The sequence below is a fragment of the Saccopteryx leptura genome, chromosome 3 (assembly GCF_036850995.1).
Source record: "Saccopteryx leptura isolate mSacLep1 chromosome 3, mSacLep1_pri_phased_curated, whole genome shotgun sequence".
NCBI lineage: Eukaryota > Metazoa > Chordata > Mammalia > Chiroptera > Emballonuridae > Saccopteryx > Saccopteryx leptura.
Window position 1 is genome coordinate 16663937 of NC_089505.1, and position 19331 is coordinate 16683267.

A 19331-nucleotide genomic window follows, 5' to 3' on the forward strand; every position below is an offset into this window, starting at 1 on the left:
GGGAGGGAGGAAGGAAGGGAAGAAGTGAGGAGGGTGGAGGAAAGGCAAAGGCAGAAAGGAGGCAGGGCTGGGGAAAGGCAAAAGCGACAGAGGAGCTGGCGGGGGCCGGGGGGGTAAAGGTGGGACAAAACTGATCAGGAAAAGACTAAGCAAAGGCGAGGCGAGGCGACAAGAAAGCTAAGTTTGGCTTTGGGTTACTCACTGGCCCAGGATCACTTTCCCTGCGGTTGCTGCAGGGTGGGGTGGGAGGGGCCAGCACGAGCAGAGGGCGGGGCCTCGGGAGCTGTTCGCTTTCGGTGCTGATCTGCGCGGAGGCCGCCTTGCGGCGACGGAGCGCGCCCCCGGCCCAGGAAGAGAAGCGCGGGAGCGCGGGGAAAGCTCCGGAAGGCTCGAGGCGTCGTGACGAGCGGCCGGATATGCCTCCCACTGCTGCGGTTCCCGCGGGCAACCGCGCCGACGCGGCGGTGGTGGCGCAGTGGGGCCGCGAGGAGGCCGCGCTCTGAGGCTCCGGGGCCGCCGCCCGCCGCTCGCCGCGACCGCGCAGGAGGCGCCCAGGGCCCGCGCTCCGCCGCCGTCCCCGCGTCCGCCGCCCCGCCTCGGCTCGCATCCTCGGCCGTCGGCCGCCATGGCCTTCGCCGCCCGGGGCCGCGAGGGCTCGGAGCGCAGGCGGCCGCCGCGGCACCGGGCGCTGCGCGGGCTGCTGCTGCTGTGCCTGTGGCTGCCGAGCGGCCGCGCCGCCGGGCCGCCCGCCGCGCCGCCGGCCGAGCCGCGCCCGCAGCCCCCGGGCGTGGAGCAGCTGCTGGAGGAGTTCCGCCGCCAGCTGCGGCAGGAGCGGCCGCGCGGGGAGCTGGAGCTGGAGCTGCAGCGGCGCGCGGGCGGCGGCCCGCGGCAGGACTGCCCCGGCCCGGGCGGCGGCGGCTACAGCGTCCTGGCCGACGCCATCATCCGCACCAAGGACTCCATCGCGGCCGGCGCCAGCTTCCTGCGGGCCCCCGCGGCCGTGCGGGACTGGCGGCAGTGCGTGGCGGCCTGCTGCTCCGAGCCGCGCTGCTCCGTGGCCGTGGTGGAGCTGCCCCGGCGGCCCGCCGCCCCGGCCCCGGCCCCGGCCGCCGCGCTCGGCTGCTACCTCTTCAACTGCACCGCGCGCGGCCGCAGCGTCTGCAAGTTCGCGCTGCACGGCGGCTACAGCAGCTACAGCCTCAGCCGCGCCCTGGAGGGCCTGGACCCGGACCCGGACGCCGGCCCCCGGGTCACCGCCCGGGCCTCGCCCCCGCTGGGTAAGCGCGCCGCCGGAGGCGGCTGCGGCCGGCCGCTCGGCCCCGTGCACCTGTTGGGCGGCTGCGTCTGGAAGGCCCGCCCGCCTCGTCACGACCGCCGGGCCCTCCTCAGCCAAGTCAGAAATGAAACACCCTTGCTCCAGATTATTTTAGTTGCGTGCATCCAGAACCGTGGCTTGGATTTCTCAGACTTTAGGGATCGTTTCTGAAAAATCCCAGTAGATTGGGCAGAAGCAAGGCATGGGTGGCTGCTTTCGCAATTTTATTTATTTACTTATTTTTGGCTTGGGGATGGAAGCTGATCCTGAGAGGGTTCACGGAAATTCTATTTAAAGGAGAAAAGGTCAGAGCAAAAAAAAAAGAATTATTTTAGCCTCAGGTTTCTATAAGGCATGGTTTGTGTCAAGTCATTGCGACAGCAAAATCTAATCACATCCGGGATTACTCATCACACACACACTGTTTCTTAGCATGGCTCTCCCCACTCATGATCCCACACATGTTCCCACTTGTAGACGCTTTCATCAGAGAAAATAGAGAAGAACACGTCAGGTATTTCCGAAGTGGGTCTAACTGATTCCCATGATCTACTGTACCCTTCACAGAATGAAAAGAAGGGACTTGATTGAGCCCTAGCAGGTGGCTCCGTGGATAGAACACCAGGCATATGGATGGCACACAAGAGAAGCGACCATCTGCTTCTCTCCCCTTTTCTCTCCCCCTTCTTCCCGTTCTCTCCCTCCTCCCCTCCTGCAGCCAGTGGCTGGAGGGTCTGCTTCAGGCGCTGAGGATAGCTCCCCTGATTGGAGCATTGAGCATCAGCTCCAGACGGGCTTGCCAGGTGGATCCTGGTTGGGGTGCATGTGGAAGTCTGTCTCACTATCTCCCCTCTCACTTGGAAAAAAAAAAAAAAAAGGAAAAGAAGGGGCCTGATTTTGCTTGAAAATAAGAAAGTTAGTGCACATCCCTTTGTAAAAAATATTTTTTATTTGTATTTCTTTAAGTGAGAGGAGGGGAGATAGTGAGACAGACTCCTGCATGTGCCCCAACTGGGATCCACCCAGCAACCCCCTTCTGGGGCCAACCTGGAACCACTGGCTGCCAGAACAGAAGAGAAAGAGAAGGTGGGAGAGGGAGGGAAAGAGAAGCAGATGATTCGAACATCCCTTTTTTAAAAGAGCTAAAAATACTTTTCAACAGATAATTTTACTTTCTGCAAATGTTTAGAATGAGAATCAAGACACATAAGAGGGTGCACCAAAATTGTAGCAGTTGGAGATTAAGGTCATTGAAGGAATAAAACCTTGATTGTGGTTAGCTCAGTATGTTTGATTGCATTCTCCTGCTGTTTGATTTATGATAACAAAAGAATGGTATTACAGAAATAGCCAGGTATCTCAGTTGATTCAAGTATTGTCCAGATAGGCTAAGGTTGCCAGTTCAATCCCAGGTCATGCATAAATAAGTGGAACAACAAATCTATTTCTCTCTCTCTCTCTCTCCCCCCCCCCCAATCAGTTTTTTAAAAAGAATGCTAATATAGCAAGATTAAGGGGAGCAGCTTCAGCTGGTTTGGAAATCTGGAGTCTTCATGACATGCAGGTCCAGTGAGAAGGGTCAGGAAATCTGTGTGCACATGCCTGACCCACCTCTAACAAAGAGAAGGCTGAGAACCCTTGTCTGGGGAGCAGACATCAAAGATCACCCTGTGGCTGCCTCAGCCTGGAGGTGGACATTGGGAAGGACGCCAAAGTTTTCTCCCTGACGTGGGGGCAGGAGGCACTTTTATTTAGACCCCTACCAGCATCCCTGAGCCCTCCTGATGGCTGTTTAGAGATATCCTTCCTCTCTGTGCAAACATGGGTCCAAAAATCCCAACAGCAGAAAAACAAAATCCCTTCTCCTTGTTCTCAGAGCACATCTGGAAGAAACCAACATTATCAGCTCATGTGGGGAAAGACTAGAACAGTACTCACCCAAAATGATAAATTGAGGTTGTGTATTACATTTTTCTAAACTGTTGAAAAATTTAAAAACCAATTTTTTTAAAAATGAGGAATTTTGATTAGTAACATTTTTTTGAGGTTGGGGGAGAGACAAGGAGGGAGAGAGAAGCATCAACTTGTAGTTGCTTCACTTTGTTGTGCATCGATTGCTTTTTGTATGTGCCTTGCTACGGATCAGACCTTGGGCTCAAGCAGAGCCAGGGACCCCTTGCTCAAGCCAGCGGCCTTGGGCTTTCAAGCTAGTGAAAAGCCAATGAGCCCATGGTCAAGCTGGTGAAGTTGTGGTTTCAAACCTGTGACTTCAGCGTTACCAGTCAATGCTCTATCTATTGCACCACAACCAGTCAGGCTGATTTGTAATATTTATGATTTGTGCCTCATTCTTAGTCTGTCTCCACTTCTGTATCTTGACTTCAGCAGGCCCTACTAATTTCTCACCCTCAGCCATATCATTGGTGCCCATCTAGTACACATCCAGATCCGAGAACCTCTTCCTTGTCCTTAAGTCTCTGTTTAAAGCAGTGTTTTGTAAATCAGAGTAGTGAACAGTATTATTCTGTATGCAATGCCACGTTGATATATGCTCCATCAAAATCAGTGTGTCTCATCTCTGTAGATCTTACCAAGTGTGTGTAGTTTTCAAAAGAAATCAGTGTGACCATAGTACTTAACATTGATTGGTTTATTACATTTTTATGATACAAAGTCAAAATTACATTTATCTTGTTCTTCATGAGTAAGTTGAATATTTTTAAGGGTAGCATACTCCTTTCCTCTTCATATTACCATTTGTTTATTTCAAGGCCTATTTCTGCGTAGATAAGCTCTGGCTTATTAAAAAAAAAATACACAGTGTAATTTGCCTGGCCTTGAACTGAGGAGGAAATGCCTCTTATTTCAGATACAACAGTGATCAGGTTAAGGAAGTGAGGGTTTCACTTTGTTCATAAACCGTATCTTAAAGCTCACCTAAGAAACAGTGATTACATATTTTTTTCTTCCAGGAGGGCAAGATTAGTTTTATAATATGTGGGATATTTCATTGCTTACCTGGTTCTCCATTGAAATCTTTGTGGTGTAAAATATACATATTATTAACATCCATTGCTATTTATATTAATATTATTTAGTTATGTTTCAGTTTATCCACTTATAAATACTATTTTAAAATAAATTTCAATACAGATAGCTGCTAACCCTAATGTATTACTGCTGAATTCTATGATGCTTTCCAAAATTATAAAGATGTAAACTTGTATGGGAAGCAGTGAACCTTCCAGGACCAGAGGAGAGTTCTCTATAAATCTCTATAAAAGGGCCCATTAATGCAGTCGTCACATCTCATCTTACCTGGAGAAGGTGAATAAAGACTTCAGGCACAGATCTTTGCTCAGAGGTGGAAAAAGTCAGAACAAGTTTCTTCTTAAGCAGGGATTGCTTATGTGGCTTATGAAAACTGGAGTTACAAGTCCTCATTGTTTTTTTAAAGACTATAAAATGGGAGTCATTATGTTCTCAGTAAACATATGTGCCCTTTGGCAGTATCAAGTGGGCTTATTCCTTGTAACTTGCTCATTAAAAAAGTCACCTCCTTTTGAGGCTGGCAAGTGGCAGGAGGTCACAGCTCAAAGAGCTACAAGCCCTTCCCTTAATTCCCGTGTTTCTGGGCCTTGAGAGAGGGTCACTAGATGAGTCAGGGCGGTCTGTTGGGTCTCTGAACATCTGATCGGTACCGGTAACTATGGTAACTATTTGAAGGATGTTCAGATTAGTATTCCAGAAGAACTGTTCTAGCTGCAGCGTAGGAAGAATGGCTTCCTGTTTCTCCTCTTGGGAAGCTCCTAGCACTGCCGCTGGCCTCACACCCCAGACACTGGGAGTCTAACGCCCTCAGGAGTTTGCTTAGGATCCAGCGTTGGCTGCAGAGGAAGAAAGACCGGGCCTTCCCACATCATCCAGACGAAGTTAAGGAGAGCAGGTCCAGGCCAGCATTTGGGCCAGAGCGTTGGTGTTGCGGGAGGGAGGACAGAGTAAGCCATCAAGGCAGTGTGACATCCTGTAGTTTGTTTTTTCAGTGATATTACTAAGTTTCTTTGAAGTATATGTGTATTTGGGTAAGCTAATTAGATACTTTAATGAATTTTTTAAAAATTCACAACTCTGCTCCTAGAAGTGTAACTTCTCCCATCAGTCATCACTGAAGCAGCTCTCAGTTATTAATATTGAGATGAATGTAAGTAGCCTTAAATTATTATTCCATTCTAGGTCACAATTAAATACATGTGTTTTACTCTTGTGAGACAACTCAAACTCAGTGTGCTGGCTTCTGTTATAAAAATTAGATGTTACATTCTGACCTGTGGTGGCACAGTGGATAAAGTGTTGACCTGGAACGCTGAGGTCACCTGTTTGAAACCCTAGGCCCAGTCAAGGCACATTGAGGAGCACATACTATGAGTTAATGCTTCCCACTCCCCCTACCCTTTTCTCTCTCTTTCTTCTCTCTAAAATAAATAAATAAATAAGATCTTTTTAGAAAATTAGTTATTAGAAGCTGTAGGTTTCTACTTTCTTAGATGAAGAGTTAGACTCCAGAAAATTTTATTGGGCTTTATTTTATATGGATTAAAGTACTTGCCTTAACATTCCAAATGTAATTTATTTCCCATCTATTGAACACTGTATATACTATATCACTCCTATTTTTGAAACTTGAGGATAAGAAACTTTATATCAGAGGTATATTTTTTATGAGTTATATCTTTTTTTTTTTTTTTTTTTTTTACAGAGACAGAGAGAGAGTCAGAGAGAGGGATAGACAGGGACAGACAGACAGGAACGGAGAGAGATGAGAAGCATCAATCATTAGTTTTTTGTTGCGCATTGTGACACCTTAGTTGTTCATTGATTGCTTTCTCATATGTGCCTTGACTGCGGGCCTTCAGCAGACTGAGTAACCCCTTGCTCGAGCCAGCGACCTTGGGTTCAAGCTGGTGAGCTTTTACTCAAACCAGATGAGCCCGCACTCAAGCTGGCGACCTCGGGTCTCGAACCTGGGTCCTCGGCATCCCAGTCCAATGCTCTATCCACTGTGCCACCGCCTGGTCAGGCCTATTTCAAATTAAAAAAATAAATAAATTCCTTTAACAGAACTTTGAACATGAGTAGTTTATGAGTTAAGTGAAAATTTCACTCTAGAGAACAAAACTACTCCAGATTTACACATTGGAGGCCTAGTTCAGTGTTGCACCCACAACTTTGTTCAGGCTACTGCTCACAGCTCACACTCTACACTTCTTCATGTAATACAGCTGAGTCCCACATTTATAATTTATTGCTATTTTAATTATAACGGAAGGGAAATACAGTGGAAATCAATGAGAAAGTAATTTTCAGTTACTCTATATTTTTAGCACTTCTTTTCTGGACTATATCTCTCCTAGCAGACAAGATACCTCTCTCAAGTACTTAGAACAGGGGTCGGGAACCTATGGCTCGCGAGCCAGATGTGGTTCTTTTGATGGCTGCATCTGGCTCGCAGACAAATCTTTAATAAAAAAAAATAACATTAAAAATATAAAATATTCTCATGTATTACAATCCATTCATTTCCTACTGCTCATGTTCATGGTTGTGGATGGCTGGAGCCAATCACAGCTGTCCTCTGGGACAAGACCAAATTTTTATTGGATAATGCGTAATGTCCACGGGCCGTTGTATGGCTCTCACGGAATTACATTTTAAAATATGTGGCGTTCATGGCTCTCTCAGCCAAAAAGGTTCCCAACCCCTGACTTAGAAGGAAGTAGCGAATCATCGCTCTTGTGCTTATTTTCTCTCGCAGAAAAAGATGAGTCCCCACTCAGCAAGGCTGGACAGGATGTGGTTTTACATCTGCCCACAGACGGGCTGACTTTGGATGGCCGGGAGAGCACAGACGACAACGCCATCATCCAGTATGAGTGGACACTGCTGGAGGGTGACCCGTCGGTGGACATGAAGGTAATTCATGTCGTCATTGTCATGGAAGCTAATATGTCAGTGAAGTGGTCTTTGGTAATGTCCTCTGACTTACGTTTCCCAAATGTCTGCAAGCTAGCAGAAGAGGTATAGAATGGAGAAAGTTTAAGAGTGATTGTCCAAAAAATGGTTTAGTCCATAAATTTACTTTTCTACTGTGTCAGCAGTGATCCTAATCATTTGTTTGGTAGCTTATTTAGTTCTTGTTGCTTTTTTGTGCACTTCTCCAGGATACAAAAAAGCTTCGAGGAACAAGATTTGTTCTTTGTTTTGATGAGGCAGATTGCCATTTAAAATTTTGGCATCTTAATTTCTTAGTTCAGCATCCAGGTAGAATGTTTGAAAAATGAAAAGAGGCCCTAGCCGTTTGGCTCAGTGGTAGAGCGTCGGCCTGGCATGCAGGAGTCCCGAGTTCGATTCCCAGCCAGGGCACACAGGAGAAGCACCCATCTGCTTCTCCATCCCTCCCCCTCTCCTTCCTCTCTGTCTCTTCCACTCCCGCAGCCAAGGCTCCATTGAAGCAAAGTTGGCCCTGGGCGCTGAGGATGGCTCTGTGGCCTCTGCCTCAGGCGCTAGAGTGGCTCTGGTCGTAACAGAGTGATGCCCCAGATAGGCAGAGCGTCGCCCCCTGGTGGGCGTGCCGGGTGGATCCCGGTTGGGCGCATGCGGGAGTCTGTATGACTGCCTCCCCATTTCTGGCTTCGGAAAAATACAAACAAACAAAAAAAAAGAAAAAGAAAAGAAAAATGCAAAGGAGTATCAAGAGGACAATAACAGTAGAATGAACTCATTCTTCACGTGGTCCAGAAAGCAAAAATCTTACCTACTTGAGATAACTGAGGGAATAAGTGAGCGGAGGTGCAGGTGATATTCCTGATCACATGCTCCACCCTGATATTCATTAGGCTCGCCTGGGCCAGGCTGCAGTTGCTACAGGTGGAAATGAGCCCCTTATCAGCAGCCACAGACATACCCTGAGTCTTGAGCCATGCGGCAGGTGGCCTTTTATTAATTCTGTCAGCACCTTTTATGGTTAGTGGTACTTCCTGGCTGGGGCGGATAAACTTCATCCAGACCGCTTCAGTTTGAGGAAGTGGGAAAAATCTGCATTGGTTTGCTAAGGCCGCCACCACCACGTACCACAGACTGTATTCTTAAACAACAGATATTTATCTCCTTCCAGCTCTGGAGTGGAGGAGGCCAAGGCCAAGGTTCCAACAGGATTGGTTTCTCCTAAGGCCTCTCCTCTTGGCTTATAGTTGTCTGTCTTTTCCTTCTTGTGTCTTCACATGGTCTCCCTTCTGTGGGGAAGCAGTGATCTATGTTCTGTTGGAATACAAACAATAATCACCCAGGCCCTGAAGACTGATTTACACACACTGATTTACTCAGTGGCTGTGCAGTTTTAGCATTGGGCTGGACCCTTGTTCAGCATGGTACCCAGCCTCCCATCCATGTAAGAGCCCTTTTTTGTGGCATCCCTTCCGTGGGACTCCCACTCTCTGCCTAGATGTGTCCAGAGATGAATGCTGGCTACCTCGCGTCACGTCCTATGACATCTTTAATCAGCTGTCATTATTTGGTGGACCGGATATGCCTCCCTGTTACTTCTGTGCATTGGTGCTAGGTCTTCTCTTTGGAAAAGCACTGAACACATTGTTTGTTATTCTGTGTGACAGCCCCTGAAGTCTGAAAAAAATGAGCGTCATAACTTGCAGTGCTCTTCTGAGAACCCTACCCTCTGACATCGTGCAGATGTCCTTTACATGACTTGATTTTCAGACCATCTACCATCCAGCTCCTTCTGGATTTTCTCAGGTTTACCTATGAGCTTCTTAAAATCTGACACCCCTGATTAGGTGACACCCTATGTCACCTGCAGATGTGTGTATCTTCCTGAAACAGAGATCATCTCTGATGATCCAGAAATCGTCTCTACTATTAATGAAACTTAATTCACATAAACCATTTCAGTAGCTGCGTTGCACAGTAGGTGCATGTGGAGTTTTCTTTTTTTTTTTGTATTTTTCTGAAGTTGGAAACGGGGAGGCAGTCAGACAGACTCCTGCATGGATCCAACCGGCATGCCCACCAGGGGGCGATGCTCTGCCCATCTGGGCTGTAGCTCTGTTGCAACCAGAGCCATTCCAGCACCTGAGGCATAGGCCATAGAGCCATCCTCAGTGCCTGGGCCAACTTTGCTCCAATGGAGCCTCGGCTGTGGGAGGGGAAGAGAGAGACAGAGAGGAAGGAGAGGAGGAGGGGTGGAGAAGCAGATGGGCGCTTCCTGGCCGGGAGTCAAACCCGGGACTCCTGCATGCCAGGCCGATGCTCTACCACTGAGCCAACCGGTCAGGGCCTGGAGTTTTCTATTAGTGGGATTACCTAGAACCTAGAACCTGCTTCATCCTCCACACATACAGCTGCCGGTGGCCTCCCCGTCTTGTCTGTGCATTTGACTTACTGAACCTGAGCGCAGGACCTCACGTTTCCTTTTTACCTGTCCGCTTTTGGGTTTTCATCTACAATAGAAATAGTTTTGAACTTTTGAGTGTCAGACATATTTATTCTTCTTCCAAGCACTGTGTCAGCTGCAAAACGAATCTCCCTTTACTGAAATTTTTGACTAAGGTTGATTAGAAAAGATCCTGGATGAGTCGATCTACCACTAAAGAGCTCCCCTGAGATGGACACAGACTGTTAATTGTCTCTTCTGCGATATGCTTTTTCGAGCGGCTAACAAACTTACCTCAGTTGTCTAGCTTTTCACCTATACTACTAAAATAAAAGCTTTATTCCATAAATGATGAATTGCGTGTGTGAGTGTTAAGTAAAAATAATGGTAATGATTCAGCATTTAATTTGTTGAATATATTTATAAAGGAGGAACAGAATTAGACACTTCTTATAGGCTGGTAGGGCTGATGGAGGCGCCGTCAAGAGGGAAATCTGGACCAGCTCCCCAGCCCATTGTGTAGCGGTGATGGCCAGTGGACCCGAAGTTATAGAACTGTCATCTAGTGACCAAGTCTGGGACAGGAGAAACATTGCAACTAAATAAGTCTGTGTCTTATAATGGTGGCTATTCACAAATGCCTCCACAGATAAACTCTCACCCTGCAGTGACTTCATCAGAATAAAGGCATCATTGACTGAGCATCCACTCAGTGGCAGACAGTTTAGACACCTCTTTAATCCTCAGAGCAACCTCACCGTTGGTGCTTTCCCATTTCATGGATTAAGATTGTTGTAACAAGCTGTGAAAGACCAAAATGGCAAGAGATTACGGGGTGTTGAAAAAGAATCTCCCTGGGAAGAATTTCATATCTCATGAAATAGAAACCTGGGTGAACTGACTTACGAAAGCTCAATCCCAGTAGGGCAGATCCACTCCACTTCTAGGGCACATTTACAGTGCGATAGGCTTCCTGTATCACAGGCGCCTGCAGTCAGTCTGCGTTTCCTGGTCATCCTGAATTTAAGCCTGTCATTCTCCCTTCACAGTTCCAAAGTTCCTGTCATTTCCACTGTGAGGCTTTAAGGGACTTTAAAGAACTTTTTTTTTAATGAAGTATTTTGTTTTTCCAGACTACAGGTGGCTGGCTTGTTTATAAACTGTGCCTGGTTCTTTCTAAGAAATGATTCTTGCCCTGGCCGGTTGGCTCAGTGGTAGAGCGTCGACCTGGCGTGCAGAAGTCCCGGGTTCGATTCCCAGCCAGGGCACACAGGAGAAGCGCTCATCTGCTTCTCCACCCCTCCCCCTCTCCTTCCTCTCTGTCTCTCTCTTCCCCTCCCGCAGCCGAGGCTCCACTGGAGCAAAGATGGCCCGGGCGCTGGGGATGGCTCCTCGGCCTCTGCCCCAGGCGCTAGAGTGGCTCTGGTCGCCACAGAGCAACGCCCCAGAGGGGCAGAGCATCGCCCCCTGGTGGGCAGAGTGTCGCCCCCGGTGGGCGTGCCGGGTGGATCCCGGTTGGGCGCGCCGGGTGGATCCCGGTTGGGCGCATGCGGGAGTCTATCTGACTGTCTCTCCCCGTTTCCGGCTTCAGAAAAATACAAAAAAAAAAAAAGAAATGATTCCTTTGTTTGTTTGTTTCTTAAGTGAGAGGAGGGGAGATAGTGAGACAAACTCCCACATGCGCCCCAACAGGGATCCACCTGGCAACCCTATCTGGGGCAGATGCTCCAGCCGAGCTATCCTCAGCGCCTGAGCCCAACTCTCAGACCAAGCCATCCTCAGTGCCTGGGACCATCGCTGAACCAATAAAGCCTCTGGCTGCAGGAGGGGAAGAGGGAGAAAAGGAAGAAAGGGAGGGGGAGAGAAGCAGATGGTTACTTCTCTTGTGTGCCCTGACTGGGAATTGAACCCAGGACATCTATACTCCAGGCCAAGGCTCTATCTACTGAGCCACTGGCCAGGGCCAAGAAATGATTCTTGAAATAAGAACTTGAAAAGCCTTTCTCTTCTCAGCAGGAGGTAGAATCCTACAATGGCTCTGAGCCTGTAACTTGAAATCAGGTGGCCTGAGTTCACACGTGGTTTTGCCAGTTTCCAGGGTGAACATGGGAAAATCACTTCATTCTTTAAACCTCAACTTTCTCAATTGTAAAGAGGATAAAATACCAGATATAAGAGTTCAGTGGATGTTAAGATAGGAAATGCAAAGAGAGCACTGAGCGTATTGCAGAGCACAAAGTGGGCACTCGGGGAGAGGCAACTGTTCTGGTTTATACTAAACATTTCAGGATGCAAAACATTTGTGGGGTCTTTTTGACCAATAATTGAACTAAACTACAGTCAAAATAGATTTACTTACGTGTATGATATATAAACAAGGACCTTCTAATGGCAAGGAGTAAGGGAATAAGACTGAAGAATTTGTAGGGGGACAGTGCCTGCAAGTAGCTTGTTTCTAGCTGAGGAGGCTAGACGTGGAGCAGATAACACTACCGAGTAGAAAGTGGCAAGGCTGTAAGAAAGTGGAAATCAAGTGTTACTGACATTCAGAGCAGGAGAGATTAAATCTAGCAGAGAAAAAGGCCGAGAAGGCTTTTCAGAGGAGAAAATCTTAATATTTTGATGATAGGACTCACATATTGATTTGAAAACTTTTGGTTGATCTACATCCTATAGTGCAAAAACTTTGGAATGCCTAAGAGCGTTCAGATTCCCTGTGTATTCTCTGATTACAGTACCCCGGGGCACACGACCAGGAGGCATATAAAAGGAGAATCAAGCCTGGCTTTCCCCAGAGGATAGCTGGCCATTTGCCCGTGGTCTGTGCAGTACTATACTCTTACGAACTTCCTGGTTCGGAAGGCAGAGAAAGGCAGGAGAAGAAACAGGAGAGCAGTGCTGATGTTTGTAGAAACTGCTTTACAGCCAGGAGTCAAGGAGATCGGCTCCTGTTCTCAGGGACTGTGGTCCTGCTCTTGGTGGGAGCAATGAGAACTTTTGTCTAATTCTTTTCTCTCCAACCCTCTCTCTATCTTCTTTCATATTATTGGGCATTCTCGTCACTCTTTCGTCCATTCATTTATCAAACATCGAAGTTCCTAGTCTTAGAACTTAGGTCCTGCTGGAGATAAGAAAATGATGAAGTAAGATTCCTTGTTTCAGTCATCCCAGTTAGAGAGGCCGGGATGCCCAGGAAGGGCTTGCACACAGCATCCACGGAGCGGAGTCCCTGGATGAAGTGCCCGGGAGATTAGCTTTTCCATTTCTATGTATGTTTTTGCATACCGTTAAACGCTCAGTGTGCCCTGCCCCCGTGATTTTATATGCTGTTTCTTCCCGCTTCTGGCTCTTCTAAGCAGCTCTACTTAGATCTAAAAGCATGTTTCAGTTTCAGTATTAAAAGTGATTCTTCTCTGATGGGGTTGAGTGGGAGGCATGAAAGGGAAAGGAGGGCAGAGGAAACTGGTTGTAAACATATTCTGAAACAACACGTAGCGAAATGTGACAGGGGTTGTAGAAGGGAAGAACAGGTTGTTTTGCCCTCTGTTCTCTACTTCTAAAGGCTTCTAATCCTGACCAGATTTAAAGGTGTACCCCAGTTTACATGGAATGTTTTGAGAGGATTTGATGAGTCAGAGAAAGGCCTCAGTCCAAAAATATTTCTCCCTTTGTTTCCTGAAATTTCAAGATAAGCAATTTAATTGTGTTAACACTGGAACATTTACATTTAGAAAACTTGACTATGTCCTGGGTCACAAAGTGAGTCTCAACCAATACCAAACCATTGTTATCATATAGACCAGTGGTCCCCAGACTTTTTTGGGCCACGGACCAGTTTAATGTCAGAAAATATTTTCACGGACCAGCCTTTAGGGTGGGATGGATAAATGTATCACGTGACCAAGACAAGCGTCAAGAATGAGTCTTATATGGATGTAACAGAGGGAATCTGGTAATTTTTAAAAAATAAAACATTGTTCAGACTTAAATATAAATAAAACGGAAATAATGTAAGTTAGTTATTCTTTCTCTGTGGACTGGTACCAAATGGCCCATGGACCAGTACCGGTCTGCAACCCGGGGGTTGGAGACCACTGATATAGATTACAGTATTTGATCATACCATAATAAAATCACAAATTAGTAACAAAAAGATAGTCAGCTACTCTGTACTGTTTTTCCCTCACTCTTCCTTCTATAAAAAAGGAGAACTACGGGCCCTGGCCGGTTGGCTCAGCGGTAGAGCGTCGGCCTAGCGTGCGGAGGACCCGGGTTCGATTCCCGGCCAGGGCACACAGGAGAAGCGCCCATTTGCTTCTCCACCCCTCCACTGCGCTTTCCTCTCTGTCTCTCTCTTCCCCTCCCGCAGCCAAGGCTCCATTGGAGCAAAGATGGCCCGGGCGCTGGGGATGGCTCTGTGGCCTCTGCCTCAGGTGCTAGAGTGGCTCTGGTCGCAACATGGCGACGCCCAGGATGGGCAGAGCATCGCCCCCTGGTGGGCGTGCCGGGTGGATCCCGGTCAGGCGCATGCGGGAGTCTGTCTGACTGTCTCTCCCTGTTTCCAGCTTCAGAAAAATGAAAAAAAAAAAAAAAAGGAGAACTACAACTTCCAGGCTCCCTTGAGCTCTGGCATCCAGGCAGGAACCAATGGGAGACACTCAAAACACTGACCTGAGGCTGGGAAAAAGACCGGAAAAGGCCAAGCTGTTTTCTTCCTTCCTGCCGGTAGCCTGTATGGCTCCCAGGTTCTGTTGGGGAACCCCCACGTTAGCTCTAACTTACCTCAGATGACTTGAGGTTTAAGCTTGGGTGAAGCCACCTCCTATTATCCCTTCAGACCTACAAGTAGTAAGGTCCTTTATCCTTCTGAATATGACCCTCATCTGGGCAGGATTATATGAGAAATTCCCAACTCTTTTTTTTTTTTTAACATTAGAGCATTTATTCTTTTTTATGATGATGTATGATCATTTTCTACATTGGACTGATTGAAAGATACCCACTCTGTAATTTATAGAAAATTTAAATTATGTAAAAAAAAAGTCTAAATAAAGGATCAAAAAGAAATAAATACAATGGCTACTGATAGTTACCTTTAGGGTGCTTGATTATAATTATTTTTTCTTTATTCCACATTATCAGCCATATAACTTCATTTATTTTTAATAGAAAAAAAAGGGTGTTAAAATCACCTTTTTTTTCAAATCAGCATTCTGTGAATAGACACCTAGAGACTAATTAGAGAAATTGCCAACTCTTGAGGAAACACTCTTAAAATCCTCTCCCTCCAGAATTGAGCGAGATATGCAAGTCAGAGCTCTGCTTTTTGTGAATGTGATCTAACCCCATTCATTTGATCATGTGTAACAAGAAAGGTCAGGCTGTTGGATTCATTTTGCTTCTCTGTGGAATTGTGTGTCGTATTTGTAATGGAAAGTAGATGGGAAAAGGCGCCCTTAACTGAAGAGCAGAGCCTAACTAAACGTGTGTGCACCTGCGGTATCTAGACAGTCACAGCGCCAGTTCATTTCCTGGCCTCAGGGTAATGGCCTCATTGTCTCCTTTGTAAACGTGTGGGAAGATGACATAGATTATAAAAATGATTGTTATGATCTTCAAACCACCAGTAGAGAGCTTACTCAATGTTGCAAGTTGGATTAGTTAACAGAAGGCAATAAATACAATACATTTGCATTCATTGGTTCAGTGGAATCTCTTACGGAAGTATTTTGTACCACATGTTTCATCACTATTTTTGTTTTTTAATTCAGTGAGAGGAGGAGAGGCAGAGACAGACTCCAGCGTGCACCCCAACCAGGATCCACCTGGCAAGCTCACTAGGGAGTGATGTTCTGCCCATCTGGGATATAGCTCCATTGCTTAGCAACCGAGCTCTTCTTAGCACCTGAGGTAGTGGCCATGGAGCTATCTCAGCTCCTGGGGCCAACTTGCTCCAATTGAGCCATTGCTGCAGGAGGGGAAGAGAGAGAGAGAGAGAGAGAGAGAGAGAGAGAGGCAAGGGGGGGTTGGGGTGGAGAAGCCGATGGGCGCTTCTCCTGTGTGCCCTGACTGGATTCGAAACCAGGACTTCCACATGCGGGTCCAGCACTCTATCCACTGAGCCAACTGGCCAGAGCCACATCACTCTTTTATAACTGATTTACTCCCAAATGCCTTACATAGTTTAGGAGCCACTGTTGGAGTGAATAGTTAGGTATTCATATAGATAAACATATATAATGGTGAGTGTTTACACTGTATATGTGTACATATGTGTGTAATTTAGTATATATAAACAAACCCTACTGTGTTCCTTGACACTAGATCCCTGTGTGGGGAGATGGAGTTGAGTTACAGTGGCAGGCTGAGTCATGCGCTGCTGGCTTGCCAGAGGCCAACCATCAAAGATTAGCAGATCTTGTTTTGTTAAAGATAATATTTTTCTTCAAGTTACATACTGGGTACTTGTGTGTGTATGCGTGTGTAAATATGTATACATTTATCCTGACTCCCAACACCTCAGAAATGTCTATAAAGTTCTTTAAGTCCTTCCCAGGGTCATATATAGGTGAGGAGATGTCTGGCAGTCTCATCTAGGTGCTCAAAGGGAAAACATCCATCTTACAGTTTTATATATTCTAAATATCTGATTTCAGAAAATAAAGCCTTTGTTCACTAAATCAATAAGAAGAGCTAGGGGAGGGATATTTGATCTGAACAGAGCTAAGTTTGAGTGCACCCAAGGTGTTGAGGGTGATGGCCATGGTCTGGATCCAAAGCTGGTGTTTTCTGCATCAGAGAGGAGAAGTCTACGAAGGCAGAGGGAAGCATCAAAGCCCAGGACAGGGGATACTCTGTCCTTTGAGCTGCAGAGTTGGAAGAGGCTTCCTCAGGTCTATAGCTGTAGTTTGACACTGGTGGGTTAAGAGTTGACACCAGAGGCCCAGTGACTCGTTTGCCTTCATACAGAGCTCTGGCATAGCCTGGGTGATGACAGTGTCCATGTGGATGGCTCTTCCAGCTCCCTAATCTTATGGTTCCTCTGGTCCCTGAAAGTCTCCATTAACTTCATCTTCACTTCTTTCTTATGGCCGAACTCAGCGTCCCCATCATGCCCACCTTACAGATCTCTTTCTGATCGGTAGTCTACCTCTCCTCTTCTATTCCCTGGGCAGCAGAGCCCACAGCTGCTGGCCTTCGGCAGCTGAGGTCTTCTTGTCTGCGCTCAGGCGGGCCAGCCTGGAGGGAGTCTCTAGCTCACACCACCTTACTCAAGGCTGCAGGGCCCAGTCAGCACATCCCACCATGGCCATCGTCTGCCACCACGTTCCCTGTCCCAAGAGCAGTAAGTAGTGGTGTAACCATAGTCCATTGCTATCCCCAGGCAGAGGTCCTAACTGCCCCTTCCTTCCCTTGCAGCCACGTGGACTGTGGTGGAGGGAAGGTTTCCAGGGGAAGGGGGTGTCAGGCCCCAGTCCCACTGGATCTCAGGTCTCCTGACCACTGCAGTGACTAAGGAAGAGACAGGCTGGGCTCCAACTGGGGTCGTTACCAGGGTGGTGAGAAGCCGTCAGCTTCGGGATGTGGTTTTAAAGTAGAGCCAATGGTTTTTTCCTGATGGAGTGGTAGAACATGAAAGAGAGAGTTAAATATGAGCCTAAAGTTCCCAACCACAGTTCTTCTCTTGTTTTAAACCGTATTCCTCTAACTCACTGATCTCCGCCTGTTCTCAGACTGTCACTTCAACTCAGTCTGTTCTCGTCTCTGAGGACCAGCAGCCCACTCCAGACTCGTAGCTTTCTTCTCCTCTAGTGTTTCCTCTGCGGGCCTGTCAGGTAGTCTTTAGCACTCACGTAAGTGAGCCCTGTTTGGTACCCTCTCCGTGTAGTGGGCCTGAAGACACGTGACAGTGTGGCGGTGCGTGCCGCTTAACGTCCCTTTGGAATAAGCAGCAGAGGACAGGTGGCCTTTCCTACTCTCCAGCTCAGCGGTTTTCACTCCGTGTGCTGCAGAAGGCACTCGGGTGTGTCGCAGAGGTTTTTAAAACATGCAGTACCTGACGTTTAAGGCTGACCTCTTTTCCCCTTAGACCCCCCCAAAAAAAGACAACAGCCAACACAATAGCCATCTGGTGTGAATAAATCAAAATTATACCTATTTTTTTAATTTCTTGTCAGATTGGCAAAAACTAGAATACATTTTTTGGTGTGCCGCAGAATTTTAGTAATTAGTTTGTGTATGCCATGAAATAAAGAAGGTTGAAAATCGCTGCTCTAGCTTCAAGTTTTTGCAGCAAAAGTGATGGGACAGCCCATAGACTGTTCTACAGCTGGAGGTTGCAGTTCTGCCACAGTCTCAGTGAGTGAGGGACTAGTTTCAGGTCCCCATCTGTAAACACAGGTGCCGCTATTCAGCTTGAGATGAGAATCAACCAGTGGAGATAGCAGGTATGTTAATTAATTACCATATTAAGCTCTTTTCATATTTAAAAAATAAAATTTTTTAAATGTTTGTTTATTGAATTTTAGTGAGGGAGGAAGGGGGAGAGAGAGAGATTGAAAGAGAAAGAGAGGCCCTGGCCGGTTGGCTCAGCGGTAGAGCGTCGGCCTAGCGTGCGGAGGACCCGGGTTCGATTCCCGGCCAGGGCACATAGGAGAAGCGCCCATTTGCTTCTCCACCCCTCCGCCGCGCTTTCCTCTCTGTCTCTCTCTTCCCCTCCCGCAGCCAAGGCTCCATTGGAGCAAAAATGGCCCGGGCGCTGGGCATGGCTCTGTGGCCTCTGCCTCAGGCGCTAGAGTGGCTCTGGTCGCAATATGGCGACGCCCAGGATGGGCAGAGCATCGCCCCCTGGGGGGCAGAGCACCGCCCCTGGTGGGCGTGCCGGGTGGATCCCGGTTGGGCGCATGCAGGAGTCTGTCTGACTGTCTCTCCCCGTTTCCAGCTTCAGAAAAATACAAAAAAAAAAAAAAAAAAGAAAGAGAAAGAGAGAGAGAGAGAGAGGAACATCAAGCTGTTCCTGCCTATGCCCTGACTGGGGATTGAACCAGCAACCTCTGCACTTCGGGACAATGCTTTAACCCATTGAGCTATCTGGCCAGGACTAAAAGATAAAATTTAATCTTGTGTTGTGTTATACTTAAGTCTTACATTAAGCTGCCTTCAGATGGTTATCTCATTTGATCCTCATAAGGTCAGTGCTATTTCATTTTACAGATGAGGAAGCAGATTTAGATAGATAAGTGATGTGTACAAGGTTGCAAAGCGGTTCGGGGTGGGGCGGGCATTCACACCCACGTCTGCTAGACCAGTGGTCCCCAACCCCCGGGCCGCGGACCGGTACCGGTCCATGGGCCATTTGGTACCAGTCCGCAGAGAAAGAATAAATAACTTACATTATTTCCATTTTATTTATATTTAAGTCTGAACGATGTTTTATTTTTTTAAAATGACCAGATTCCCTCTGTTACATCCGTCTAAGACTCACTCTTGACGCTTATCTTTGTAAGTTTGAAAATTATATTTTAAAATACCACAGTTTTTACGCTGGTCGCATAATTTTATTTTGTGCATTTA

General features: G+C 47.2%; 1 protein-coding gene across 2 annotated transcripts in view; it reads left to right on the plus strand.

Moving 5' to 3' along the window:
* Nucleotides 1–473: 473 nt before the first annotated feature.
* Nucleotides 474–19331, plus strand: part of LRP11 (LDL receptor related protein 11) — a 39075-nt gene continuing 20217 nt past the window's right edge. For both annotated transcript variants that reach the window (XM_066373009.1, XM_066373010.1), the window contains exons 1-2: nt 474–1277; nt 7128–7285. In XM_066373009.1, the coding sequence (XP_066229106.1) occupies nt 626–1277; nt 7128–7285 (810 nt within the window). In that variant the 5' untranslated portion in view covers nt 474–625. The remainder of the gene's footprint in view (nt 1278–7127; nt 7286–19331) is intronic.